Raw genomic sequence first — 25,984 nt, 5'->3', positions numbered from 1 at the left:
CGCCCTCGTCGACACTGGCGCCAACTATTCTGTAATGAGCACCGCACTGGCATCTGAACTGAGGAAGGTTACCACACCATGGCATGAACCCCATTTGCGCTCGGCAGGGGGCCATCTGGTGACGCCTACCGGTATGTGCAAGGCACGCATTCGTATACATACGTCGACGTTTGCGGGCTCTTTCCTCGTATTGCACGTGTGCTCTCGGCCAGTCATTCTAGGAATGGACTTCCTTCGTGAATACGGTGCCGTCATCGACCTTCGTGAAATACTTGTGTCGCTCGAGGATCCTTTTTGCGCTGCAACTGACAGTACACAATTCCGGAAAAGAGCGCTTCGTGTTACCGACGATTCTCTGACTCTCCCACCTCGAAGCAGCCTCCTTGTGAAAGTAGAATTGGGACAGGACATGTCTGACACGGTAATTGCAGAGGCCGAATTGTCTTTCCTTATTTCACGACAAATCTGTGTTGCCCGAGGAATCATTCAGCCTAGCAATAGGCATGTTAACCTGCTGGTCATGAACTTCAGCGACGAATATCGCCACCTAACGAGACACACTGCCATTGCATATTGTGAAGAACTTGCCGATGCCGATGGTTCGCCCACGTTAGCTTTATTTTCCTCGAATGGACACCCTGATGAGGCTTTGCAAGCACTCTCGACGTAAACGAGAGACTACCTTCGGCTCAATGAGAAAGCGTTTTGCGTTTACTCGGCTCATTTCAAGACTGCTTTGCCACTACGTCAAAGGTTAAACAGACACCACTTGCTCAGCACGGTATCATCACGGAACCCACCAAGAGACCCATCCGAGAACACGCCTATAGGGTGTCGCAAAAAGAACAAGACGCTATACGTGACCATGTTCAGCAGATGCTTCGGGACGACGTCATCTAGCCATCAACCAGTCATTTAACCATATAATGTAGTAGCGCAAATTTGACGGGGACGAAGAGGACAAGAAAACACGACACTCGCTACACTCGCAACTAATTTTTATTTCAGAAGCAGCACTTCATATATAACCCAAAACCCTAGCGACACCGAAAGGAACTAGGAACACTGAATCATTGCCAACAGAAGCTTTTGCGCAGACTCAAGCGATAGTGCACGGCAGTTAAGCTTAGACACTTTTAGATGACATAACTAAAACAGCCCTGGGTAACATCAAATCAAAAAAACAAAAAAAAACAAAAAAAACTAAAGATTATGCGGGAATTCACACGTGTTTGAAACAAAATTTTGAAACGACAAGAAGGAGAGTATGACACGTGCAAACACTGTTCTCAATTAAGTCCTTCAAGGTAGCTGGCTTTTCGGTTACTTAACGAAACCGATGACTGACTAATGCGCAAAAGCTTCTGTTGGCAATGATTCAGTGTTCGTAGTTCCTTTCTGTGTCGCTAGGGTTTTGGGTTATATATGAAGTGCTGCTTCTGAAATAAAAATTAGTTGCGAGTGTAGCGAGTGTCATGTTTTCTTGTCCTCTTCGTCCCGGTCAAATTTGCGCTACTACACCATATGGTTAAATAATGTCTTACCAACTAGCCCAGCTCTCAACCCTACTGAACATCAACCAGTCCCTGGGCTTCGTTATCTGTGCTAGTAAAGAAGAAGGACGGTACGTTGCGTTTTTGCATTGATTACCGTAAACTGAACAAGGTCACCAAAAAGGACGTTTATCCTCTACCCTGGATAGATGACTCGTTGGACCGTATACGCAACGCTAAATATTTTTTTCATGGATTTAAGTAGCTGCTACTGGCAAATCGCAGTGGATGAGCGCGACCGCGAAAAGACGGCGTTTATTATTCCCGACGGCTCGTACGAGTTTAAAGTGTTGCCTTTCGGTCTATGCTCAGCTCCAGCTACTCTCCAAAGAATGATGGATACGGTTCTCACAGGGCTCAAATGGCAATCATGTCTTGTTTGCCTTGATGACGTCATGGTCTTTGCAGACACGTATGAACAACACGTCCGACACCTTCAGCGCAGTACTTCGGGCAATCAGAACAGCGGGGCTTTCTCTCAAACCCGAGAACTGTCATTTTGAATATGAAGAACTGAAGTTCCTTGGTCACGTTGTGAGCCATGCTGGCATCTGCCCAGATCTGGAGAAAACCCATGCTGTTGCCGCCTTTCCCGTGCCCACAAATAAGCGCGACCTACGCCGATTTCTGTGGCTCTGTGCGTATTACAGGCGCTTTGTCAAAAACTTTTCGAAGATTGCTGAACCCCTCAACAAGCTTACAAAAGACGGTGTCTCGTTTGTATGGGTCCCGATCAGTGTCATGCGTTCGACACCCTCCGAAACCTCCTCCAGGCTCCGCCTGTACTGGGTCATTTTGACGAAAGCGCTGACACGGATATACACACTGACGCCAGCAACGTTGGACTAGGAGCGGTATTAGTTCAGTGGCATAATGGCGCAGAGCGCGTGATCGCTTATGCGAGCAGAACGTAATCCCCAGCGGAGAAAAACTATTTTGCAACCGAGAAGGAATGCCTCGCTGTTGTCTTGGCCATAACAAAGTTCCGTCCATACTTGTATGGCCACCGATTCAGGGCAGTTAGCGACCACCATTCCCTTTGTTGGCTCGCGAATCTCAAAGATCCCTGAGGTCATCTAGCACGATGGAGCTTTCAGCTACAAGATTTCGATGTCAACATCGTCCACAAATCTGGGCGGAAAGGCACCGACGCCGACGGTCTCTCACGTGCACCGGTCAAAAATGCCAACACTGACCTTGAAAACGACGACACTTTTCTTTCTGCCGTATCAGCAACCCGCTTGGCAGAGCAACAGCGTCACGACTCGAAGCTTATTTCGCTCATTGACTACCTGGAAGGACGCACTTCCTACCCTCCTCGAAGCTTTGAACGCTCGCTATCCTCCTTTTGTTTCCGCGATGGAGTGCTTTACAAAAAGAACTTTCATCCTACACAAGCTATGTATCTGCTTGTTGTGTCAACTACGCTTCGTGATGACATTTTACGTGCGTGTCATGATGAGCCATCGTCCGGACACCTCGGCTATACGCGCACGCTGCAACGGATTCAAGTCTTCTACTACTGGCCACGTCTCGCAAAGACTTTGAAGTACTACGTTCGCACATGTTTCGACTGTCAGCGACGTAAGGTTCCACCTTTACGACCACCGGGACTACTGCAACCAATAGGCCCACCAAAGGCGCCCTTTCATAGATTCGCATGGACTTTCTGGGGTCGTTCCCCACGTCTTTGTTTGGAAACCGGTAGATTGTGGTTGCTACAGTATACTTAACACGCTACTGTGAAACCAAGGCGCTTCCAAAACCAACCGCAGCAGATGTCGCCCAATTATTCGTGAACAGCATCGTCTTACGTCACGGTGCTCCAGCTGTCGTCATAACTGATCATGGGACAGCTTTCATCGCCGAGATGCTGCAGGAAGTCTTGCGATTAAGTGTACAGAACATCGTACAACAACGGCTTACCACTCGCAAGCAAACGGGATGACTGTACGACTCAATAAGACAATTGCAGACATGCTGTCAATATATGCGGACATCAATCACAATAACTGGAAGCCATACTTCCCTACTTAACTTTTGCGTATAATACTGCTGTTCAAGAATGTACCGGTTCACACCTTTTCGCTTAGTCCACGGTCGCGAGGTCACGACGATGCTCGACGCCATGCTCCTGCCCGACAACTTGAGAATATACCGCACCGATGCCGCCAAATTCGCGCAGTGTGCAGAAGAGGCCCCTCAAAGTCTTCGTCACCGTATTCAACATCACCAAACCGCAGATGCACGCCGCTACAATCTTCGTCACCGTGAAGTTATTTTCAAGCCCGGTGATGAAGTCTGGGTGTGGACCCCTATCTGACAACGTGGCCGTTCAGAAAAGCTTCTTCGCCGCTACTTCAGCCCTCACAAGGTCGTACGACGTCTCAGCGACGTCACATACGAGGTTCTTCCAGAAGGTTCTTCCAGAGACGTTCATGTTTCACCCCGCCAACTGAAGTCGTTCACGTTTCACGGCAGAAACCATACTTTTCGTGCTTTGAATCGCCAGTGAGTGACTGACTTTATTCGTCTCTCCCTTACATTTTTTCCTATTTATCTTATTTCTCATATAACTCTTGGCTCCAAAACCAACTATGTTATTCCGCCTTACGCCATTCATTTTGCTTGCATCGTAATTTTCATCTCATTTTCTTTTTTTTTTGCCTTCATGTACAGCATCGAGACGATGCTTCTTGGGAGAGGGGATAATGCCACCATTGATGAACGAGCCACTGTGCCTCATACCCATTTTGGGCTACGAAGAAGAGAACATTTTTTGTTGCTCTGGTTCGGGTGAACTCCTGGCTGCAGGTCTTGTTTTTGCTCGCGACAATATATATATATATATATATATATATATATATATATATATATATATATATATATATATATATATATATATATTGTTGTGCGGAATTCACAAGGCAATGACTAGTGGGATCATCGCTGAGTGCGATGCGCGAGCGGGTGCACGAGCTGTAGACGCTGGACTGCCCGAGAATTGGTTTCCGTACCGGCTGTCTGCCTTTTACCTGACGTCGCTATTAAACCCAATTGCAAAGTGGTGGAGGTGCGGGGTATGGATGCCGAAACGAACAGTCAGGATATCTTGGTGCGTTAGCTGTGAAGTGCCGACAACATAGACGTGCAACGTGACCTGGAATTCCGCAAAAGTAGCATATGGGCCGGTTGTCAGCAGTGTGCCAAGGATTTCCGGCGTGTTGCTGTGTAGCTGGAAACGGCGCGGTGGACGGTCGCACAAGTTCTGGCGTATACATTGGCAGACGAGATGGAGGCATTGCCGCGACGGCCGCATAAGTCAGTGGCGCGGCAACAGGCGTTGGTGGAGAGGCAGGCGTAGGTAATGGCAACGCCTCGGAGACCTGCTCCTGAATAGCCTGTCTGATTATCGGCGTTAGGTGGTTCGTTGGTGCTTCGGTGGCCAGCAGATACGAGAGACACGAAAGTTGTCGTGCGACCTCTTCGCGCACATATTCTTTTATCTGCTCCAGCAGGGAGCTGTCACCACCGACGGTAGGGCAGCAAGAGAGTCATCTGCTGTCGTTGACCTCCGAACTGCTGCACGTTGTTTCCGAATCTCTTCCAAGCTCTGACAAAAGGTTACAAGTTCTGATACGGTACTTGGGCCCTTTGCCAGCAACATTTGAAAGGCATCATCGTCTATGCCTTTCAAGATATGCCTGATCTTGTCATGTTCGGTCATCTCAGGGTTAAAGCGCCGGCATAAATCGATTACATCTTCTATATAGCTGGGGAAGTTTAGCCCTGCCTTTGTGCACGTCCGCGTAGGCGCTGCTCAGCACGCAGCTTGCTCACTGCTGGGCGATCGAACACAGCTGCAAGGGTGGTCTTGAAACCGGTCCAAGTGATAAATTCAGTACTGTGGTTCGTGAACCACCGGCTGGCGACGTCTTTGAGATAAAATGCGACATACTCCACTTTCGAAGGGTCATCCCACTTGTTGGCGGCGCTCACCTTTTCAAACAGCTGCAACCAGTCCTCCACATCTTGGTCCTCGGTGCCGCTGAAGAAGGGGTGATCTCGTTGGCACAGGGTGGTAGGCACGATGACCAGTTGAGATGGGGCCGTGCTTCTGGGTGGTGCCTTGCTCGGTCGTCTGATCAGGCATTGTTAAGGCAGTGTGCAGCTTCCGGCTTCAAAGTTCCAGGTTTGCGTACCCAGCACACTTCCACCACTTTGCAAGGGGGTTTAATAGCGACGCCAGGTAATAGGCAGACAGCCGGTTTCAACAGAACCCTCGGAGACATGCTCGCTATGTATATTGATTCCGACCACTCCAACTGGACGTTGTTCTTCCTTTCGTGTCGTACGCCTACAATACGGCGATTCAATCAACAACAGGCTTTTCTCCATTTTTTCTTTTATATGGTCGTCACCCATGCAACACACTCGACACAATTCTGCCATACAATCCTGACGCCTCCGAGTTCAGCCCAGTTTCTGAAATGGCCGAACATGCCGAAGAGTGTCGTCAGCTTGCACGGTTCTTCACAGCCGATAACCAAGCCCTCCAAAAAGATCGCCATGACCATAATCTTGTTCAAAATACCTTCCCCGTCGGTTCTCTCGTGTGGCTCCGACTGCCTTTCCACTCTCCTGAACTGACTTCCAAGTTTGCACTGAAGTATACAGGAAGTTTCCGCGTCATACAACATCCTTCTTCTGTCACCTATGTGATTGAACCGCTCAAGCCATCCACGGACAAGCGCTGCCTTGGTCGTGAGACAGTCCACGTCAGTCGCCTCAAGCCCTGTTACGACCCTCCTGTTCTCTAGTCACCTTCAGTCGCCAGGATGGCTCGTCTTCGTCGCCGGGGCATTGTAGTGGGGAATTCGCAAGGCAATGACTAGTGGGACAATCGCTGAGTGCGAAACGCGAGCGGGTGCACGAGCTGTAGACGCTGGACTGCCCGAGCATTTGTTCCGTATCAGCTGTCTGCCTATTACCCGGCGTCGCTATTAAACCCCCTTGCAATATATATATATATATATATATATATATATATATATATATATATATATATATATATATATATATATATATATATACATGTATATATATATTGTAGGCATCTATTATGCACTTCATCCTCATCTGAACTGCAGTCAATAATCATCAAATAATCTGGCTGACAATCATCATATTCTTTGAACGTGCGCTTCATTATCGGGTCCGTTGCGCTTGTTCGTCCCGAGTTCACGGCCAATAAACCTCGTTACAACCGAGTCGTCATACGTGGTGGAGGTGGATTGACGATCACAGTACCCCTCCTTACAACGCCTACTCACTGGAGCTCCGTTCAGGCTGCCGCTTGGACCCTCAGTCCGCCAACATGTCCCAGAGTGAGTGGGTGGATGCCCTTTTGCTCTCGTCTCTGCGCCGCAAGCCCCTCCTCTTTACATCGTAAACCACCAGCGTGACCCTCCGATCATCGGTGGTCTCCGCGGCGAAGATGTTGAGGACTGGCTCGATAACTACGAGCGAGTAAGCGCAACAAATCACTGGGACGACTCGAACAAGCTCCGCCGAGTATAGCTTTATCTCACGGGCGTTGCCATGACATGCTTCTTGAACCATGAGATCGACCTCACCGACTAGCCTGTCTTCAAACAGCAGCTTCGCAAAGTATTCGGCCCGCCAGCCGTTTGATCCGCTCTAGCGAGGAGGGCCCTAGATACTCGCCAACAACATCCCGGCGAGTCATATACATCTTACATCGAGGATGTCTTTGCGCTTTGCCGGCGCGTCAAATCTTCGGTGTCCGAGTCGGACAAACTGCGCCACATCCTGAAGGGCTTCGGAAGCATTGCCTACAATGCCCTTGTTGCCCAGAATCCTTCTACTGTCGCTGACGTCGTCTCTACGTGTCAGCGTCTCGACGAACTTGATTCTTGAACGCCTTCAGTCGGGCAATAGTGAACACCGTACAGCAGACCGGGAGCTGCGTGACATGATACGGGGATCATACGCGAAGACCTTCAATCAGTGGGCATCTCACCACATTCTCCATCTGTCACACAGCCTTCAAGCATGGCCCTGATTGACATCGTAAGGGAGGAACTAACATCATTCACCGGTCCAGCTTACGTACATCCACCTCCGTCTAGCCCTCCAACGTACGCGCAAGTTACAGCCGCGCCTCCTCGCAACTTGAACTCTACTTCGCTGCTGCCATCATTCACGCCGGTTGCTGCTGCACCACCGGTCCACTTCCGGCCAATGCCACCCGACCCTCCATCTGTCCACTTGAGTGCGCTATTTCCTGGGGTGCCGAACACCCTCTACTACCCGCCTTGGCACCCGTCTCGCCTAACATGCTTTTACTGTGGATATCCTGGCCATATATCGCACTTCTGCCGCAAGCGCCTGCAGGACGAGTGTCGCGGGTTCGACATGCGCGAACGGGACTTCTCCAGTGGGGATTCTTACGCTCGGTGTTATTCATCTGGACAGTAGCGGTCTCCATCTCCGCCCGCGTCGACTGAGACGCGGAACACCTACCGTTCAAGCCGACGCCGATCCCCTTCGCCCTTCCGTCACTCCTCCTTCCATCTTCGGCCAGCCTCGTTTACGACTGACAACCGGCCGGAAAACTAAATGATGCAGTTTTCGGAGGAGAAACTGCATGTAACAGTAGGACTCATATTCCTCCAGCACGCCCGTTCAACATGGTTTCTGTTACGGTGGAAGGAGTTCTCGTGGACGCTTTGGTGGACACCGGTGCTACAGTTTCTGTGATTAGGTATAATTTGTGCAAACGCCTGAAAAAAGTAATGACACCTTATAATGGACCCAATCTAAGCAAAGCCCAAGGGAACATCTACTGTACATCGCCGCCCGTTCCACGTGTCTCTCGCTGAGCGAAAAATCATCGAGGAAAACGTCGATGACATGCTCCAACGAGAAATAATTCGTCCATCACCTAGCCCTTGGTCATCCCCTGTTGTTTTGGTACGAAAAAACGATGGCTCCGTGCGCGTTTGAGTTGATTACCGGGCACTTAACAACATCACACGCAAGGACGTATACCCTATGCCGCGCATCGACGACGCCCTTGATTCACTGCTAGTCGCCGAATACTTTTCAAGCCTTGATTTGCATTCGAGATATTGGCAAATTCCTATGCACGATGACGACAAAGAAAAAACGCCATTTGCAACCCCCGATAGCCTATACGAATTTAACGTGATGCCTTTTGGGCTGTGCAATGCGCCCCCAACAATCGAACGAATGATCGACACCGTCCTGCGTAGTCTCAAATGAAAGACGTGTCTCTGCTACCTTGATGACATTATCTTCTTTTCATCAACGTTTTCTCAGCACCTGAGGCGCTTGGATGACGTCCTAACATGCCTCGCCGGTGCGGGTGTGCAGCTCAACACTAAGAAATGCCGTTTCGCCACCAAATCCATCAAAGTTCTCGATCATGTCATCAGCAAGGACGGTATTCGTCCTGACCCCGAAAAGATTGCTGCCGTCCTTCGATTCCCACGCTGCACAAGACTTAAGGATTTGCGAAGTTTTCTTGGCCTCGCATTCTATTTTCGTCGCTTCATACAAAATTTCGCTTCAATAGCTGCGCCACTTCAAAAACTACTTGCTTTTAATGCACCCTTTGTGTGGTGTGAAGAATGTCAGTCAGCGTTTGACCTATTGAAGGAAGCTTTGACGTGAGAGCCTGTACTCTGCCATTTTCATGACACCGCCCCAACACTCCTGCATACCGACGTCAGCGGTTGTGGTATAGGTGCTGTTCTCCTCCAACGCGATAACTCTGGACGGGAAATGGTCATCGCATATGCTAGCCGAGTGCTTACTTCTACCGAAAAGAACTATACCATCACTGAGCAGGAGTGACTCGCTGTGGTTTGGTCCATACAAAATTTCCGCCCTTATCTGTACGGCCGTCAATTCACCATCGTAACGGACCACCACGCCTTATGCTGGCTTTCTACAATGAAGAACTTCTCCGGACGCTTGGGTCGTTGGATTTTACGCCTACAGAAGTATCAGTTTGAGATTATTTATAAATCGGGCAAAAAACATCAAGACGCTGAAGCTCTTTTTCGTTGTCCACTACCTACAGCTTCGTTCGACACTCCAGCTGCCACCTCCAACGACACTAGTGCGGACGTGACTCCCACTTCTGGTGCCTTGCTCGCCTCGTTGTACCAACCTCCAATCGATGATGAACAACCCTTCAGTTCTCGCAAGCAGGCTGACCCTTATTGTCGGCACATTGTAGACCACCTCTCAGGAGCTACGCGTCCACCCAATGCACACCTTTGTCGAGAACTCGAGCACTTCAAAGTTCAGGACGGTGTGCTGTATCGTCACATATATAATCCTGACGGCCAACGCTGGGTACCTGTTCTGCCACGCGCTCTTCAACGTCATGTACTTAACGCATTTCATGACGATTTGACTGCTGGCCACATCGGCTTTCACAAGACCTACGACCCCATTCGAAGCCGCTTTTATTGGCCTGGGATTTCTACCACCGTAGCAAAGTACGTGGGTTCCTGCTCTCCGTGCCAACTTCGCAAACTTCCGACATCTCCCCCAGCTGGTCAGTTACAGCCAATGACGTGCCCTACAACACCTTTCGAGATCATCGGTGTCAATCTTTATGGGCCTCTTCCTGTCACTGGCGCTGGAAATAGATGGATAGTCACTACCGTAAACCATATGACACGCTACGCTGAGACAACTTCAGTCGCTACTGGTTCAGCATCCGAAGTTGCTGACTTCGTCTTTCAGGCCATAATACTACGTCATGGTGCTCCTCGTGTACTTCTAAGTGACCGTGGAAAGGTGTTACTATCACAGCTTTTAGGTGAAGTTCTTCGCGTTTCTGGTACTACACACAGGAAGCGTCTAGCTACCATCTTCAAACAAACGGTCTTACCGAGAGATATCATCGAACCCTTGCCGACATGATCGCCGTATACATTCAACCGCATCACAGAAACTGGTATAAACTTCTCTCATTCCTCACTTTCGCCTACAACACCGCTGTTCAGCGCCCAACTGGCTACTCACCGTTTTATCTCGTTTACGGATGTTCACCTACTTTCTTTATCGATGTTTCCTTCTTCACCAGCAATGGCCCTTCATCACCATCTTCTCGCGAAGAATATAATTTTCTCCTTGCCCAGTGCCGCCAGTGTGCTCGTATGAACACGGAAGCTACGCAACAAGCAAGGAAGGCCGTCTACGACACCTCTCATCGTGTGGTTTCATTCCGACCGGGTGACGAGGTGCTGCTATTGACACCAATTCGCACACCTGGTCTCTGCGACAAGTTCCAGCCTCGATTCATCGGCCCATATGTCGTTTTAGAGCAGACTTCACCTGTAAACTATCGTGTGACACCTCTTGTCGTGCCAACTGACCGCCGTTACCGCAGCACCAAAATTGTGCACGCTTTCCGCATGAAGCTTTTCACACTACGTTCCTCGTCACCTTCACTACCCGCCCGCAGCGGCCAGGCTGGCCCCTTTCACGGGGGGGGGGGGATCAGTGTAGGCATCTATTATGCGCTTCATCCTCATCTGAACAGCAGTCAATCATCATCATATGTTCTGGCTGACAATCATCATCTTCTTTGAACGTGCGCTTCTTTATTGGGTCCGTGGCCCTTGTTAATTCCCGAGTTCACGGCCAATAAACCTCGTTACAACCGAGACGTCATAATATATATATATATATATATATATATATATATATATATATATATATATATATATATATATATATATATATATATATATCCACAGGAAACTATTACGGTGGCACAAGCCATTGACAACAGATACTCTCGATGCATCATACTGAATTGTCTAAAAAAACAATGTATGCTTAGCACGAAAAGATGGAAAAAGATGTATTAACGGCTTGTTTGTGTTCTGCTTTTGTGTGTCTTTTGCGCTACGTTTGATGATGAATTAACGTATTTTCCTTGTAACACGACAATGCTTTATTCGCGATCTAACAAGACATCCTTCACGTATTTCCGTCACAGAAGTACACACTACAAATCAACGCGACGAGAAGGCAAATAAAAGAAATGAGGAAAAACGTTCCACGGCCGTGAGTTCAACCTACGCTCTCTCGATCCACGAGCGATAGTTGAAGGGCGTTTATCCATCTACGCCACCACCGAAGCCCCGAAGAAAACTATACGAATGCGTTTCTTATCTCTGCTACCATGGCTTTGTTCGTAGTCTGATGTTGCCATCTGCAAATGGAAGGCTCAAGTTACGCGTGGCTTCTGGGAGAATCTGAAGCTACGTGCCGATGCGACAACAGTCACATATTAGGCCTGTTTCTATATAATTTTGTGAACGTTCGACATACCTCGAGGAGGCGGCCTTAACCCAAGCTTCATGCATAACCTTTCTAATTGCATTCATTCATATTAAATTATAATTTTCCAACGATCGTCTGGCTGTTGCACCGCATGTCGCACTCGCCTTGTGGGTAATCATGGCAGGCTTAATGTTAACACACGATGCAAATTCCATTTTTCTTCGTACAGGATCCATTGAAGCAGTGCATACCGAATAGTAATTTTGTCATGTGCTTGTTGCAGCGAACATTGCCCAGGATTCAGCAAACGTGGTGTTCAAGTATATGTTAGGTTCAGCTATACTTCAAGGGTTATAATATAATATAATAATATAGTCATCGATGTATTTACAGCCGGTTAGGCGAGCAGCACAGCCACACAGATTAGCTCGTGCCAGTCTATCTGCTTTCTCTTCTTCAGCTCCATGCACTGGCACGTAGCATGACCCCCGGCGGTGGAGGCGCCGTCCTGGTGCTTTAAAGGTCGTTATCTGATGCATTATTGTAGGGCTTGATCCGCGAGACGTGTACGTAATCACAGGGCCGCATAGTAGATGATGATGGACAGATGGGGCTGATCTCGTAGGTGACAGGTGTTACTTGACGCAATATACGGTAGGGTCCCGTGTAATGAGACAGAAGTTTTTCGAATAGGCCCAGCCGACGATGAGGGGACCAGAGTAAAACGAGGGTACCGGGAGCGAAATGTACGTCTCTATGTTCCGCATCGTACCGATGGCATTGGTTGGTTTGCGACGTCATCAGTCGAGCGCGAGCGAGCTGACGGGCATGATCGGCTCGCGCAATCGCGTCGCGGGCATACTCGCTGGCGGACGAGGTGTGAGCTGAGATGACTGTGTCCAGTGGTAAAGTCGGCTCTCTTTCGTACAATAAGTAGAACGGCGAAAAGCCCGCTGTGTCGTGACGGGATGAATTATACGCGAAAGTTGCGTAGGGTAAGGCAAGGTCCCTGTCTCGGTGGTCGGGCGACACGTACATAGCGAGCATATTTGTTAAAGTGTTGTTAATTCGTTCCGTGAGACCGTTTGTTTGAGGGTGGTAAGCGGTTGTCAGTGTGTGTTACGTGGAACAAGAACGCAGAATATCGGCGATGACTTGGGACAGAAATGTACGGCCACGGTCTGTGAGAATCTGTCTCGGAGCACCGTGAATCAAAATAACGTCCCGTAACAAGAATCAGTGACGTCGGTTGCACAGCTGGTCGGTAGAGCTCGTGTAATAGCGTAGCGTGTAGCGTAGGCTGTAAACACGGCTATCCATTTGTTTCCCAATGTGTATGTGGGAAAAGGACCAAGCGGGTCTAACCCAACACGGTGAAATGGTTCCGCGGGTATGTCAATTGGTTGAAGATGACCAGCGGGTAGCAGCGACGGTGTCTTACGACGTTGGCATAGGGCACACGTGGCAACGTATCGGCGTACTGAACAAGCAAGGCCTGGCCAGAAAAAACGGCGCCGGACGCGCTCATACGTGCGAGATACGCCAAGGTGTCCAGCCGTGGGAGCGTCATGAAGTTCGGTGAGAACACAGCGGCGCAAATGCTTAGGCACAACAATGAGAAGGTCGGGCCCGTCTAGTCGGAAAATGCGACGGTATTGCACACCCTTTTGAATGACAAAGTAGCGGACGGAAGCATCATTTGTGGAGGATTCCATACGGCTGATGATGTCAAGCAGCCCTGGATCACGCTTCTGTTCTTGCCCAATATTAAGGAAGTCGGACACTGACAAAATAGTGTTTTCCGTGGGCTCGTCAGTGTCCTCCGGATCGTCGACAGAGTACCGGGAGAGGCAATCAGCATCACGGTGTAGGTGGCCAGATTTGTAGACCACCGAATAGAAGAACTCTTGCAGGCGCAGAGCCCAGCGACCAAGACGGCCTGATGGATCTTTCAGAGAGTTGAGCCAGCAGAGTGCGTGGTGGTCGGTGACTACCGAAAATGGGCGTCCGTATAGATAAGGTCGAAATTTCACCACCGCCCATACAAGAGCCAAGCACTCACGCTCTGTTATCGAATAGTTACGTTCAGGGGCGGATAGGGGGCGGCTGGCATATGCAATAACGCAATCATGGCCATGTTGTTTCTGAGCCAGCACTGCACCAATGCCATGCCCACTTGCATCTGTACAGATTTCCGAAGGGGCAGCAGGGTTGAAGTGTGCCAGAATCGGAGGGTTAGTGAGAAGAGCGACGAGAGTCGAGAACGCAGAAGCCTCTTCGGAGCCCCATGAAAACGGGACTTCTTTTTTGAGGAGCTACTTAAGCGGCCTCGCTATGTGCGCAAAATTTTTTACGAAGCGTCGGAAGTAGGAGCATAGTCCGATAAAGCTGCGTACATCCTTCCCAGATCGCGGTACAGGAATGTTTTTGGCGGCGCTGATTTTTGCCGGGTCTGGTTGTACACCGTTGGCGTCTACTAAATGGTCAAGCACTGTGATTTGATGGCATCCAAAGTGACATTTGGACGAGTTGAGCTGCAGGCCAGCGCGACGGATGATTCCCAGGATGGCTGATCGGCGCTCTATGTGAGTTTTAATTGTTGGTGAAAATACGATGACGTCGTCCAAGTAGCACAAACAGGTGGACCATTTGAATCCTCAGAGCAGGGAGTCCATCATTCATTCGAAGGTGGCTGGAGCGTTACAAAGGCCGAAGGGCATGACCTTGAACTGATATAGGCCATCGGGGCTGATGAATGCCGTCTTTTCATGGTCCATTTCATCTACCTCTATCTGCCAGTAGCCGGAACGAAGGTCTATGGAGGAAAAATAGTGGGACTCATAGAGGCAATCAAGCGCATCATCCATTCGTGGCAGAGGGTAGACGTCTTTTTTGGTAATTTTGTTTAGGTGTCGATAATCCACACAGAAACAACATGCACCGTCTTTCTTGTGAACTAGCACTACAGGAGAAGCCCAAGGACTGCAGGATGGCTCAATGCTGTCCTTGGCGAGCATTTTGTCGACTTCACTTTGAATAATGTGACGCTCGGCCGCCGACACTCGATACGGATGCCTATGAATAGGATGCTCATTACCAGTGCTTATGCGGTGGCTCATACCGGTAGCTTTTCCCAATGGACGGCCGCTGATGTCAAAAACGTCGACTTAGGACAGCAGAACCCGGTGGAGCTCATCAGTCTGCTGCGGCGTTAAGTTGGAAGCGATCATCGAAGTAATAGCGCTGTCGGTGGAAGTGGCAGATTTATGTTGAGCATGGGGGTCAGAAGGGGCGGCCATCGCGAAAACATCTACCGTATTGTCTTCTAAGGTGCAGAGCAATGCCAAAGAAATCCCTTGTAGCAAAACTTGAGGTGTCAAGCTAAAGTTCACAACTGGGAGGCACGTTGAAGTTCCTGCGACGGACAGAATGGTGTGCGGTAATGTAATGCCACGGCTTATGAGAACATCGGTGATAGGGGTCAGAACATAGTCACCGTCGGGAACTGGTGGTATTGAGACGAGCTCTATGTAGGTCAGTGTCTGTGGAGGGAGGGGCGCGTGTCCCTTTGTGCAGAGGCGACTCGGCCGTTGTGTAAGAGGTTCTGTTGCGAGCAAGTGTAGACGGAGCGTACTGGTCGAAGAGTCTATGAGGGCAGAATGCGCGAACAGGAAGGCGAGGCCTAAGATTACGTCGTGAGGGCATTTATCAAGGACGGTGAAGAGAACAACTGTGTGTCGATCCGCAATGCTCACACGAGCGGAGCACATTACAACGATAGATGCTATTCCACCATCCGCAACATGGACAAACTGAGTGGTCGCAGGTGTGAGAACCTTGTTAAGCTTGCGGCGAAAATCACTCGTCATCACGGAAAGTTGGGCACCGGTGTCGACAAGAGCAGTGACATGTACGCCGTCTACTTGTACGTCTATGAGGTTCCGTTTTGTCGGTATTGTCAAAAGAGGATTTTCGGTCAGTCCGAGCGATGCAGCGCCACCTCCGGGGGCTGAAACGCTCAGTTTACCGTCGGGGAACCTCGTGGAAAGGTGGGGGAAGATGGTCGGCGGGGCTGTGAAGAACGAGACTGGCGACGTTGGGTGGATGGTGAGCGGGAGTAGCGGTGTTCAGAAGCAGGTTCCTGGGCAAAATGGTCGCGGCTTGTCTCATGGCAACAGGCAGGACGTGCATAGAAGGGACGAGAGGACGGTTGTGCAGGAGGACCCCAGCGACTTCTGCAATAGCGAGAAATGTGCCCGATTCTGTGACACGAGAAGCATATCGGCTTGTCATCGTGTGTTCGCCATGCGGACGGATTACGGAACGTTGAGGCAGAGCCGGTCGACGTGCAGGCGTGTATCGGGGCCGGTAGTCTGCGCGAGGAGGCGGTGAGATAGAGTGAATTCCGAAGCTGGCAATTTCCTGCCGGACGACTGCTTGAATGAGAGGCAACGGAATTGGCGGAGAGCGGTCAGGGGTTGTTGGTCCCACCTTAGCTGAAGCAGCCGCTTCAAGCTCCCGCTTGACGATTCGCGTCAAGTTGTCACAGGTGTCTAGTGGACGATATGTGCCGAGACACGAGGACGTCGCAGTGGTGTTCGGAAGGCGCTGGAACGGATGGGAGATGCGTCTGCTTTAAGCTTCTTGGAACCGGTGGCATTCTTGAATGATCTCATCAACAGATGACACATTGCTGAATACCAACAAGTTGAACGCATCGTCGGCAATACCATTTAGGATATGCGCAACTTTTTCAGTTTCAGACATATTTACGTCAGCTTGGCGGCATAGTGAAAGGACAGCCTGAATTTAACCGAAATAGGGCTCCGTGAAAGATTGTGCGTGAGTCGACAACTCATTTTTCGCAACTTCACGACGACCAGAGATGTTGCCAAAAAGCTCACGGATCTTTGCCTTGAAGCTGTCCCAGCTTCTTATGTCATGCTCGTGGTTATCAAACCAAACACGAGAGGTTGCGCCGAGATAAAAGATGACGTTTGCGAGCATAAGAGTGGGATCCCACCTGTAAGTGGCGCTCACGCGTTCGTAGAGGCGTAGCCACTGGTAGACGCCGGAACCCTCGCTGTCCGAGAACACGCCAGGGTCTTTGAGCGCGGGAAGCGTCACGAAAGTTGTCGCGGGCACTGGGTTGACAGGTCGAGCAGAAGGGGGAGCGACCGGAGAGGATGTAGCCGAGGCTTGAGTGGTCATGTTGTAATCCGCGAGGGAGCGTCCGCTTCGGAGTTCCGTGGCGAGGACGGGGGTCGCACAACTCCACCAAATATGTTACGGGAAGGAGACTGACTCAGAGAGGTAGTCACCGATGTATTTACAGACGATTAGGCGAGCAGCGCCAGCCGCACAGATTAGCTCGTGCCAGTCTATCTGCTTTCTCTTCTTGAGCTCCATGCACTGGCACGTAGCATTATCATCTGAACAGAGATGCAGAGCGAGGCATCAATATGAGTGGGTCCACATCAAGCGGTGCTATACTTGCCAAACACCAATAGACATTTTACTAGCTTCCATATATCACTGCACTATAAACAACATCTATATCTATGAAGGCACGTTTCACTTTTTTGTTACAGCAGATTTTATGGTGAAGGGATCAGCCATGTCTTTTTCTCTTCGTTTTGCACTAATCCACCAGTATTTTTTGTGCTAAACACGAGTCTCAATTAATTAGCCCAGCTGCTACTGCTTCTCAGCTAATCTGACTAAAGTTTCGTCCGGGATGAGTAACAATTCTTGTGATATACCCCGAAGGTGTCCCGCCAAAACTCCGCATATTCGAATGAAAAAAAAAAAAAGAAACGGTGTGTGACTATGGGTTGCCCAGAGGCAACACAGAGTTACTCTCACTGGTGCTACGTATTAAGTTCGGCCAACCGAAATAAATATTTACTGCACAGGTCCAGAGCATACAAAACTTTTAATAAGGAGTCCTATTGCCAAACATTTGGCCGTGCTTCCAGTTTTTCCTTTCTTTTTTGTTCCAATTAACCGCGTAGCTTCTACATTTCAAATTTTAGGATCCCAAGTTCTTTGCTTTCTTTTTTTTAATATAGAGAGTGTGTGTGGCATTTTGCTGTTGCGGCAACCTACGCCCACATAGCAAGCCCCGTTCTGAATGCTCTCATGACGTCTACACATACCTAATGCCTTGGCGATGCACTTACTGTAAAAAGACGCTGTGGCGGGAAGCCTACAAAGCACACAGACATCCACAGAGGTACGTGGATACCTGCATAACGTGGGATAAATTCCCGGCTGCGGCAGCTTCGTTTTTGACGTAGGCGAAAATGCTGTAGGTCCGTGTGCTCCGATTTGTGTGCACGATAAACAACTCCAGGTGGTCAATTTTCTGGAGCCCTTCACTAAGGCGTCCTTTCATACTCATATGGTAGTTTCCGGACTTTAAACCCCACGTACCAATCTGAAGCACACAGACAGAGATTAGTCAACTTCACCTCACCTATGTTACATCTTTCACCACATCCAATTCGACAAAAGAGACATTTATTGATAACCCACTGCCGCATGGTTCGGTGCCCAGACTTCCTCCTGCTGAAATCGATTTTGTGATGGACGCCATTAAGGCGGGGTGAAGTGGCCTAATCTTTGTCCACTTGCTTTTGTGAACTTTTGTTTATATGGACTACACGTGGATAATTGAAGCAGTTGAAGTTTGCACTCGTGTTGTTAACACCTTGTCCTGTGCTCTTTGTAGTGGGTTCTTCGTAGCGCCTCTCTACCGTAAGCAAATCACCAAGTCGACATGAACCAATTTGGTCCTTTCCTCGCGTCAATGACATACGTAGCCCTCTTTCCCGAAGCCATGCAAAAGGGGGGTATCCAAAGGGGGAAGCCAAAGAAATAGGTCTGTTTTTAGTCTACAAGGAGTTTCAAAAGGGAATTATGCTTAACTCACCCTTTTTGACCAAAACGCTCAAGCAGGTGTTGAAGCACACTTCCACTCGCACACAACAGACGCGATGTTGTCGACTAGAACTTTGTGCAGTACATGAGGTGCGGTGGCAACCCTGTGCTTCGATTGCACACATTGAGAGTGTGCGCAACAATGCTGCTTAAATCGTGAGACCGACGGCAAATGTTGTGTCGTAAAGTGGGCGCTGGTTAGCCTTTCCGAAAGTGAAGCTGGCCAAAATATTCATTTTTCTTATAATCTCGCACAAGGTGCAACCACACAATCTGTTTTGTTATGACCACTTGTCCCGAGCTTTGAACTGAAGTGTACAGTAGTTTGCATACATGTGTGTTTATGAAGAACTGACTGCATTGACGAGAAGTAAGTGTCCTTTAAGAAAATCTTAATCTGTGTGCATAGATGTATTCGGAGACGTAGAGTAATATATCAGTGTTGCTTGGATATCAAAATTTTTTGAAATATGTTCGGTTTCACGTTGAACATTGTAAAAGAACCCTTCTGCCTTCGCAGGTGCAGCTCGTGCAGTTTGTGGTTCTGATGGTTCACAACTCGCTCCCGCTGTTCTTCGCGGGACATTTCGTGCGCTCCTTCTCGGTGATCCTCGTGGTCGAGGGGTTAATCTTCTTCGCATGGTTTTCGGCGTTCTACCTGGATACCTACAGACGTTCCAAAGAGGCAGTCATGCTCTTCGAGTGTCACAAGACGGACTGAACAGGCAGTGCCAAAATCAGTGCATCCCGCATTTTGTGTTACCATCTAAGACTGAAGGACTAAATATGGTTTAAATAGAAACAGAAATAAAGGGGCGGAAGAGGAAAAAAAAAAAAAGAAAAAACTTTTTCTTCTTTTTTCTGACCCTTGCGCTACCTTTCGGGTCTTCGCAGAACTCATTTGTATTACCCCGGAACATTTAAAGAAATCTTGCTTGGATCTTGTTCACTCACACTAGGCGTCGGCCGCCACATTTTTCCTCAGTTCTAAAGAAAAATGTATGCACGAGCCAGTCGGTATTTTTTAACAGCCATGGTAGCTGAAAGGGGCCATGACACAACATTTTCGATCGTAATCGGTGGTGTGTGCGTCAAGTGTTGAGCAATCACATTTATGCTGGTGAATTTCTAGCGCTTTCGGTCAAGCACCTATTTTATTAATAATATTTTTAAAAACACGCGAGCGTCTTAGGAGTCGTATAACACTGGCCCCCTCGCGAGGCATGACATAACAAGCGGCCGGTTGTGCGAGCGTCTGAATTCCGCGAACGACATTGTTACGTATTCAGCTGAGACATTTGAGCGTTCAATTCTGATAGACAACAGTATGGAACGACCCACAGCGGCTGTAACTGTGGTAGAGACGACGGCACCGCTCCTTCCTGCTTGTGACGTCACAGGCACCATTATAAGATGGCAGTTGGTGGGAGTGGGTGGTAATTACAACCAGCTACTTCCAGGGTCTCTTTTGCATCGAAAGTTTCTTTCATAGCCCACTTTTCATATCTGTAGAGGCACAATAGACATTCTGCTTCTAGTTTTTTTCTAAAACCAAGAATTGTTGTGTGACCGTGTCATGGCCCTTCAAGAAAACTGGACACTGTGGTTGTGAAAAATGAAGTTCACTGAAGGTTGCGAATAAATAATTTCGTTTTTTTGTGTGATATGACTCTCGTATAAATTTAGCGGCTAAAAATGCAGCCGAAGAATTGATTGCGTTTTCACACGTGTTGCTACAGCTGGGTTCAAAAAAGTGCATATGAACTACGTGGCGCCCAAAAATAAGACTTTTGCTGGAAGTGTAGCGCTATGCCTGCATCCGCATGTGTCTATGTGTTGTGTCCTGTTTCCTTGTGCTACGACTGTTATTCAAACATGACGTACCAGTAAGCCTACCTTGCACCTTTAATCGAGCTAGTCGACGGAAGTCTTAAAACAGAGATCTGCGACACACACAAAAATGCAGAAGCAGACGTTCAGTGCTGTCCCTCCATTTTTTTGTCGTGAATAATGAAACTGCACGCAGCATAATTCAAGCAAGTTGGCTATGATGCGTAAGCGGACTGTTTTTTATTGTAGGCTGCAGCAATCTATAAAACGTTGCTAATGGGTGCCCTTGATATGGCGTACTTCATCTTTTTTTTATAGTGTCAGTAATCGCCAGGATCCGCCCTATGGTGAGCGCGTCTTGCTACAACCAAAACAAGTGTCTAGAACCAAGTTTGCCCGAAGTCGAAGTTTTCGTTCCGTTTAGAATACTCTTCGTCGCTTCTACACGTGCTAAAAAGGACTTTTCGAGAGGTGATAGCCTGCGGTGTGCCATCAATAGCGCAGAATGATTCTGAGCGTCATCATCGTCAAGACGATTGTTGCAAAAAGGGACGTATTGACGTCATCTTTGGCTTCATCGAACAATACGAATCTTCAACAGTTGTGGTGTCATGGGGAGGCATCACATGATGCTGTCACAGGGTCAAAGGTTGGCCAATTGCGGATTAAGACAATTGTAATGGAAGAAAAAAAAACATTATAAACAAGAGGAGATGCATTTCATCTTTGATTGTCATTAAACAAGGGTATAAAGCACCGTGTCCGCGTTAAAAAAAGAACAACAAACACCGCTTGCTCTCTAGCGCCTTAGTTCTTGCAACGAATTGTCCCCATCAAGCTTCGTTCGTCTACAGCGGATTAATCTGCTGCATCTATAGCCAATCCAGAAAACAAAGAATTCACATGGCTTAACAGAAAACATGCGTTAAGCCTAGCAGAAGAGAGTTTGGAAAGAATGCGTGGGTAAGCAAAAAGGGGGCGAATAATCTATAGTGAAGAACTGAACAGTACAGCGATCATATCTCAAAGATGTTTTTGAGCATCTGTATTTCTTTATTGAGGTACATACATTTGTAAATTTATTTTTGTCTGAGAGTGAAATTCCTTTATGATGCACAAATCGTACCGCGATGAACAGGGGTATCTCGTTATTTTTGGCAGAAAGGAGCTCAGGTGTATTTCCGAGGGGAGGGGGAAGGTAATGAAGGCTTGTACAACAGAGCTACTGACGTCAAAGCCTGCCACGTGTCGTATATAGCTAAGTATATCGCAAACCTGCACGTGCACAATTCCACCCAAGTATTCGGTACGGATGGCTAACAAGGAAAGCTAGAAGAAGCATCACATAATTGGTATTCACACGCCGTCTGCTCCTTTGTTAATCTTTTGTGAACCAGCGTGAAAAATAACGCACTGTTCCTGATTTTCTTTCGCACGTACGTGATATAGCAGTTTTTCATTACAATGGTAATTGTACGCACACTCTCGGTGGTTTTTCGCCAATCTCGCCATGTCCCTTATATGTACGTACTACTGATGACCAAAAATGGCACAGAGGCTCAAGCGTGCGGTAAGCTGGCTGAAGAGAAATAAGATAAAATAGAACAGGCAGTCGCTGTGAGTGTGCTGTCGCTGTGTTCTTTTAAAACATAAAAAAGAAACAAAGAAAACTAACTACACGCATCTTCACAGAGTTAATCATGATAAGTGGGCAACGCACCGGGATCATTCTTTCCGCGAATCCGCCTTAAAACTGACTGATCTGCGGGGTTTAACGTCCCAAACCCACCATATGATTGTGAGAGACGCCGTAGTGGAGGGCTCCGGAAGTTTAGACCACCTAGGGTTCTTAAACGTGCACCCCGATTGTGAGCACCCGGGCCTACAGCATTTCCACCTCAATTGGAAATGCAACCGGCGCAGCCGAAATCCGCCTTAACACTGCATACTTGTGCATGTAAATAATTTTGGCAATTGCGACGCACTGTTGCACATGAAGAAGAACGTGAAAATGACAGAAAAGACACATACGAGCGCGATCAAATAACAGTTTCTTTGGTGGAGGTGAAAAGAAAAAAAGAAAGAACGGGTGAGCCTGCGCATTGCACATGACAGGAAAGCAACCATCTATGTAAAATCGTGCAATCTAGCCTTGTAAGCTACTTTCTTTCCATGTAAAAAAACCTAAAGGTCAGTCAGATCTATTGATGGTGCTCTAACACATATATTCTCGCCAAGCTTGCGCATAGTAAAAGCTTAAATAATTTTACTTCCGCTCTTGTCTTTCAATAGCAATACAACAACGGCGTCTTCAAGATCTGGCTGACAAGATCACTTGCGGCAAGAAGTAGTTAAGCTACCTGGGTAACTAATGTGCTTATTGTTGTAATTATGCACGCGTAATTGTGAGTTAAGGCACCTACCAGTTTGTTCGACGCGCTGTTATCCACATGATGAAGGAACACAGTATACATTTATTTAACACATTATAAACTAGTTGACATAATTGACAGAACATATATGGTTTTCGCTGTGATTGTGGCCTTTAACTTGGTGACACAGAAAAATTACTTTGTTATATTTCTGTCACACGGCACCTGTTATGTCGTTCGCTGCCATTGATATTATCTGTTAATGTCATTTTTTTACTGCTTCACGGGCATAGTGAATGATATTCACACCTAATGGCCTTCGCCCATTATATAAGTTCACAGACTTAATATAAGTAGACATGTGTAATCTTATCAACAGGAAGGAAGTGTAAACGACGTTCATTTGTATATTACAGGTTACTAACATTAGAGTAACTTTATAGAGTGCAACGCGACAGTCGAAGCAATTCGTGCAGCTATACTTTTTTCCCAGACTCCCTCCTGTCGGCCGTGTTCATAAACACTTGCATACGCTTTGTTGCAGCGTTTCTCGCTAAACTCGCTACTTGTAAAATAAACACGCAAGTGGAGGACATCAGTTTAGAAAGAGTGTTTCCAAACAAATTACCTTTTCTTTGGAAGCCCCACAGTTCTCTGCTAATCGCTGATGAAGTTGAAGTCCAAAGAGAAGCTAATGTACTACGAATTGGCATGTAGGCGCACTCTAAATTCTTCGTCGTCTGTGATATTTTTTCGATCACAAGCTTGAGGCGCTTAAGTTATATATATATATATATATATATATATATATATATATATATATATATATATATATATATATATATATATATATATATATATATATATATATTTGTTTATTATTCATTCATTTCATAAAATATCTGCAACACCCGAGGGCATTATTACAGGGGGAAATACGCAGCGTAACTTGTGCCTACAAAAAATAAACGAACAACTATTCAGAAACAAGATGAACACAGACCAGATCATAACAAAACGTATTTATGAGTGTAGCTGTATGTCCTGAAAAGCTGTGTCATTGCGGCATTCCGCAATGTTCCGTCGAAGCAGATTCCACTGAAAGATTGTGTGCATGAAAAAAGGTATTGTTAAATGTTTTATCTCCAAAAGGTTTTTCTTATTTAAAGTTAATTCTCATGCTTAATTCGCAGGATATAGAGAGCACAAATGTTCATTGGCACTGTCCACCATTCATCGTGATCACAAATACATGAAAGCTATCAGTGTTCCTAATATTGCCGACTGCGAATAGTTAGCGGCTTTAGGTTAGGCTTGATTTGGATGTGTACGAGCAAGTTTTCTACTGGTGTTGTTTTATCGTGTCGCAGACGTCCAGGAAAAGGCCTATTGTTAGATTTTTTTGATTTTGTGAGGTTTAATGTCCCAAAACCACCATATGATTATGAGAGACGTCGTAGTGGAGGGCTCCAAAAAGTTTAACCACCTGGGGTTCTTTAACGTGCACCCAAAGTCTGAACACATGGGCCTACAACATTTCCTCCTCCATCGCAAATGCAGCTGCCGCAGCCGGGACTTGATTACACGATATGCGGGTCAGCAGCCGAGTACCTTAGCCATTTGACTACAGCGGCGAGGCAGGGGCCTATTGTGGTGTCCTACGTTTACGGCATTTCACTAGGACTGAAAAAGATCAGAAGTACCCACCAGTGGGAGCTATATATAACTACACCATTCACCACTGGCAGCATCCAGATTTTGAGGGAGCTTGTGGGTGTCCTTTAGGAAGAAACCTTCTTACATTTACTTTCAATTTCAGAACTACCCTCCACTAAAGACACGCCCTCCACAGAACTCTCCCTACAAGTTGGTGTGCTACAAGCGACTTCTTGAAGTAATGGACTCGTGGCTGCTTTCTTCTGCACTTCCCCTACATCTGTTTCTTCATCTATCCTGTTCATCCCCTCTCCTCCCCCCTTCAAGGCACTGTGCCAAGTCGTCTTATGGTTGAAAGAAATTAGGTACCTTTCTTCCATTCCTCCGGAACCACTACCACTACCAATTTCATAACTTCGCCTTTTCTGGCTACACTGATGACGGTCATGGGGCTTCATCAGCTGATGCATGCTTGAACAACTTCAAAGGGCTTGAGAGTTCGTCTTGACTGGCTACACACATGACGTTGACGGTGCTTCACCGGTGATGCGCGCTTGAATCACTTCAAGAGCTTGAGACTTCGCCTCTTCTAGCTACTCCGACGACGAAACGGTGCTACACCGGCTGATGCATGCTTGAACTCCTTGAAAGGACTTGAGAGTTCGCCTTTTCTAGCTACACCGACGACGATAACATTGCTTCACCGGCTGAAGCGCGCTTGAACCACATAAAAGGGCTTGTGAGTTCGTCTCTACTGGCTACACCTAGGACGTTAACGGTGCTTCACCGGTTGATGTCGCTTGAACCACTTCAAAGGGCTTGAGAGTTTGTCTCTACTGGCTACACCGACGACGGTAACGGTGCCACACAGGCTGATGTGCGCTCGACCCACTTGAAGAGACTTGAGAGTTCGTCTTTGCGTGGTACACCGACGAGAGTAACCGTGCTTCACCGGTGATGCACGCTTGAACCCCTTGAAAGAGTTCGTCTCTAGTGGCTACACCGACGACGGTAACGGTGCTTCACCGAGTAATGCGCGCTTGAACTGCTTGTATGGGCTTGAGAGTTCTGCTCTTCTAGCTACACCAACGACGATTACGGTGCTTCAAAGGTGATGCGCGCTTGAACCGATTGAAAGAGATTGAGAGTTCATCTGTACTAGCTACACCGACGACAGTAATGGTGCTTTACCGGTTGATGTCACTTAAACCACTTCAAAGGGCTTGAGAGTTCATGTCTACTGGCTACACTGACGACAGTAACGGTGCTTCACCG

The 25,984-nt window shown here is 47.8% G+C and overlaps 1 protein-coding gene across 11 annotated transcripts in view; it reads left to right on the top strand.

Moving 5' to 3' along the window:
• The window catches only part of LOC119160869 (very long chain fatty acid elongase AAEL008004), a 119,023-nt gene extending 98,508 nt beyond the window's left edge, over positions 1–20,515 (top strand). For all 11 annotated transcript variants that reach the window (XM_075880610.1, XM_075880617.1, XM_075880616.1 and 8 more), the window contains one exon: positions 19,372–20,515. In XM_075880610.1, coding sequence (XP_075736725.1) covers positions 19,372–19,572 — 201 coding nt within the window. In that variant the 3' untranslated portion in view covers positions 19,573–20,515. The remainder of the gene's footprint in view (positions 1–19,371) is intronic.
• Positions 20,516–25,984: the final 5,469 nt, after the last annotated feature.

Source organism: Rhipicephalus microplus, chromosome X, assembly GCF_043290135.1.
Source record: "Rhipicephalus microplus isolate Deutch F79 chromosome X, USDA_Rmic, whole genome shotgun sequence".
Classification (NCBI taxonomy): Eukaryota; Metazoa; Arthropoda; class Arachnida; order Ixodida; family Ixodidae; genus Rhipicephalus; species Rhipicephalus microplus.
Note: the sequence above shows the minus strand (reverse complement) of the source record. Positions and strands in the feature narration are given on the sequence as shown.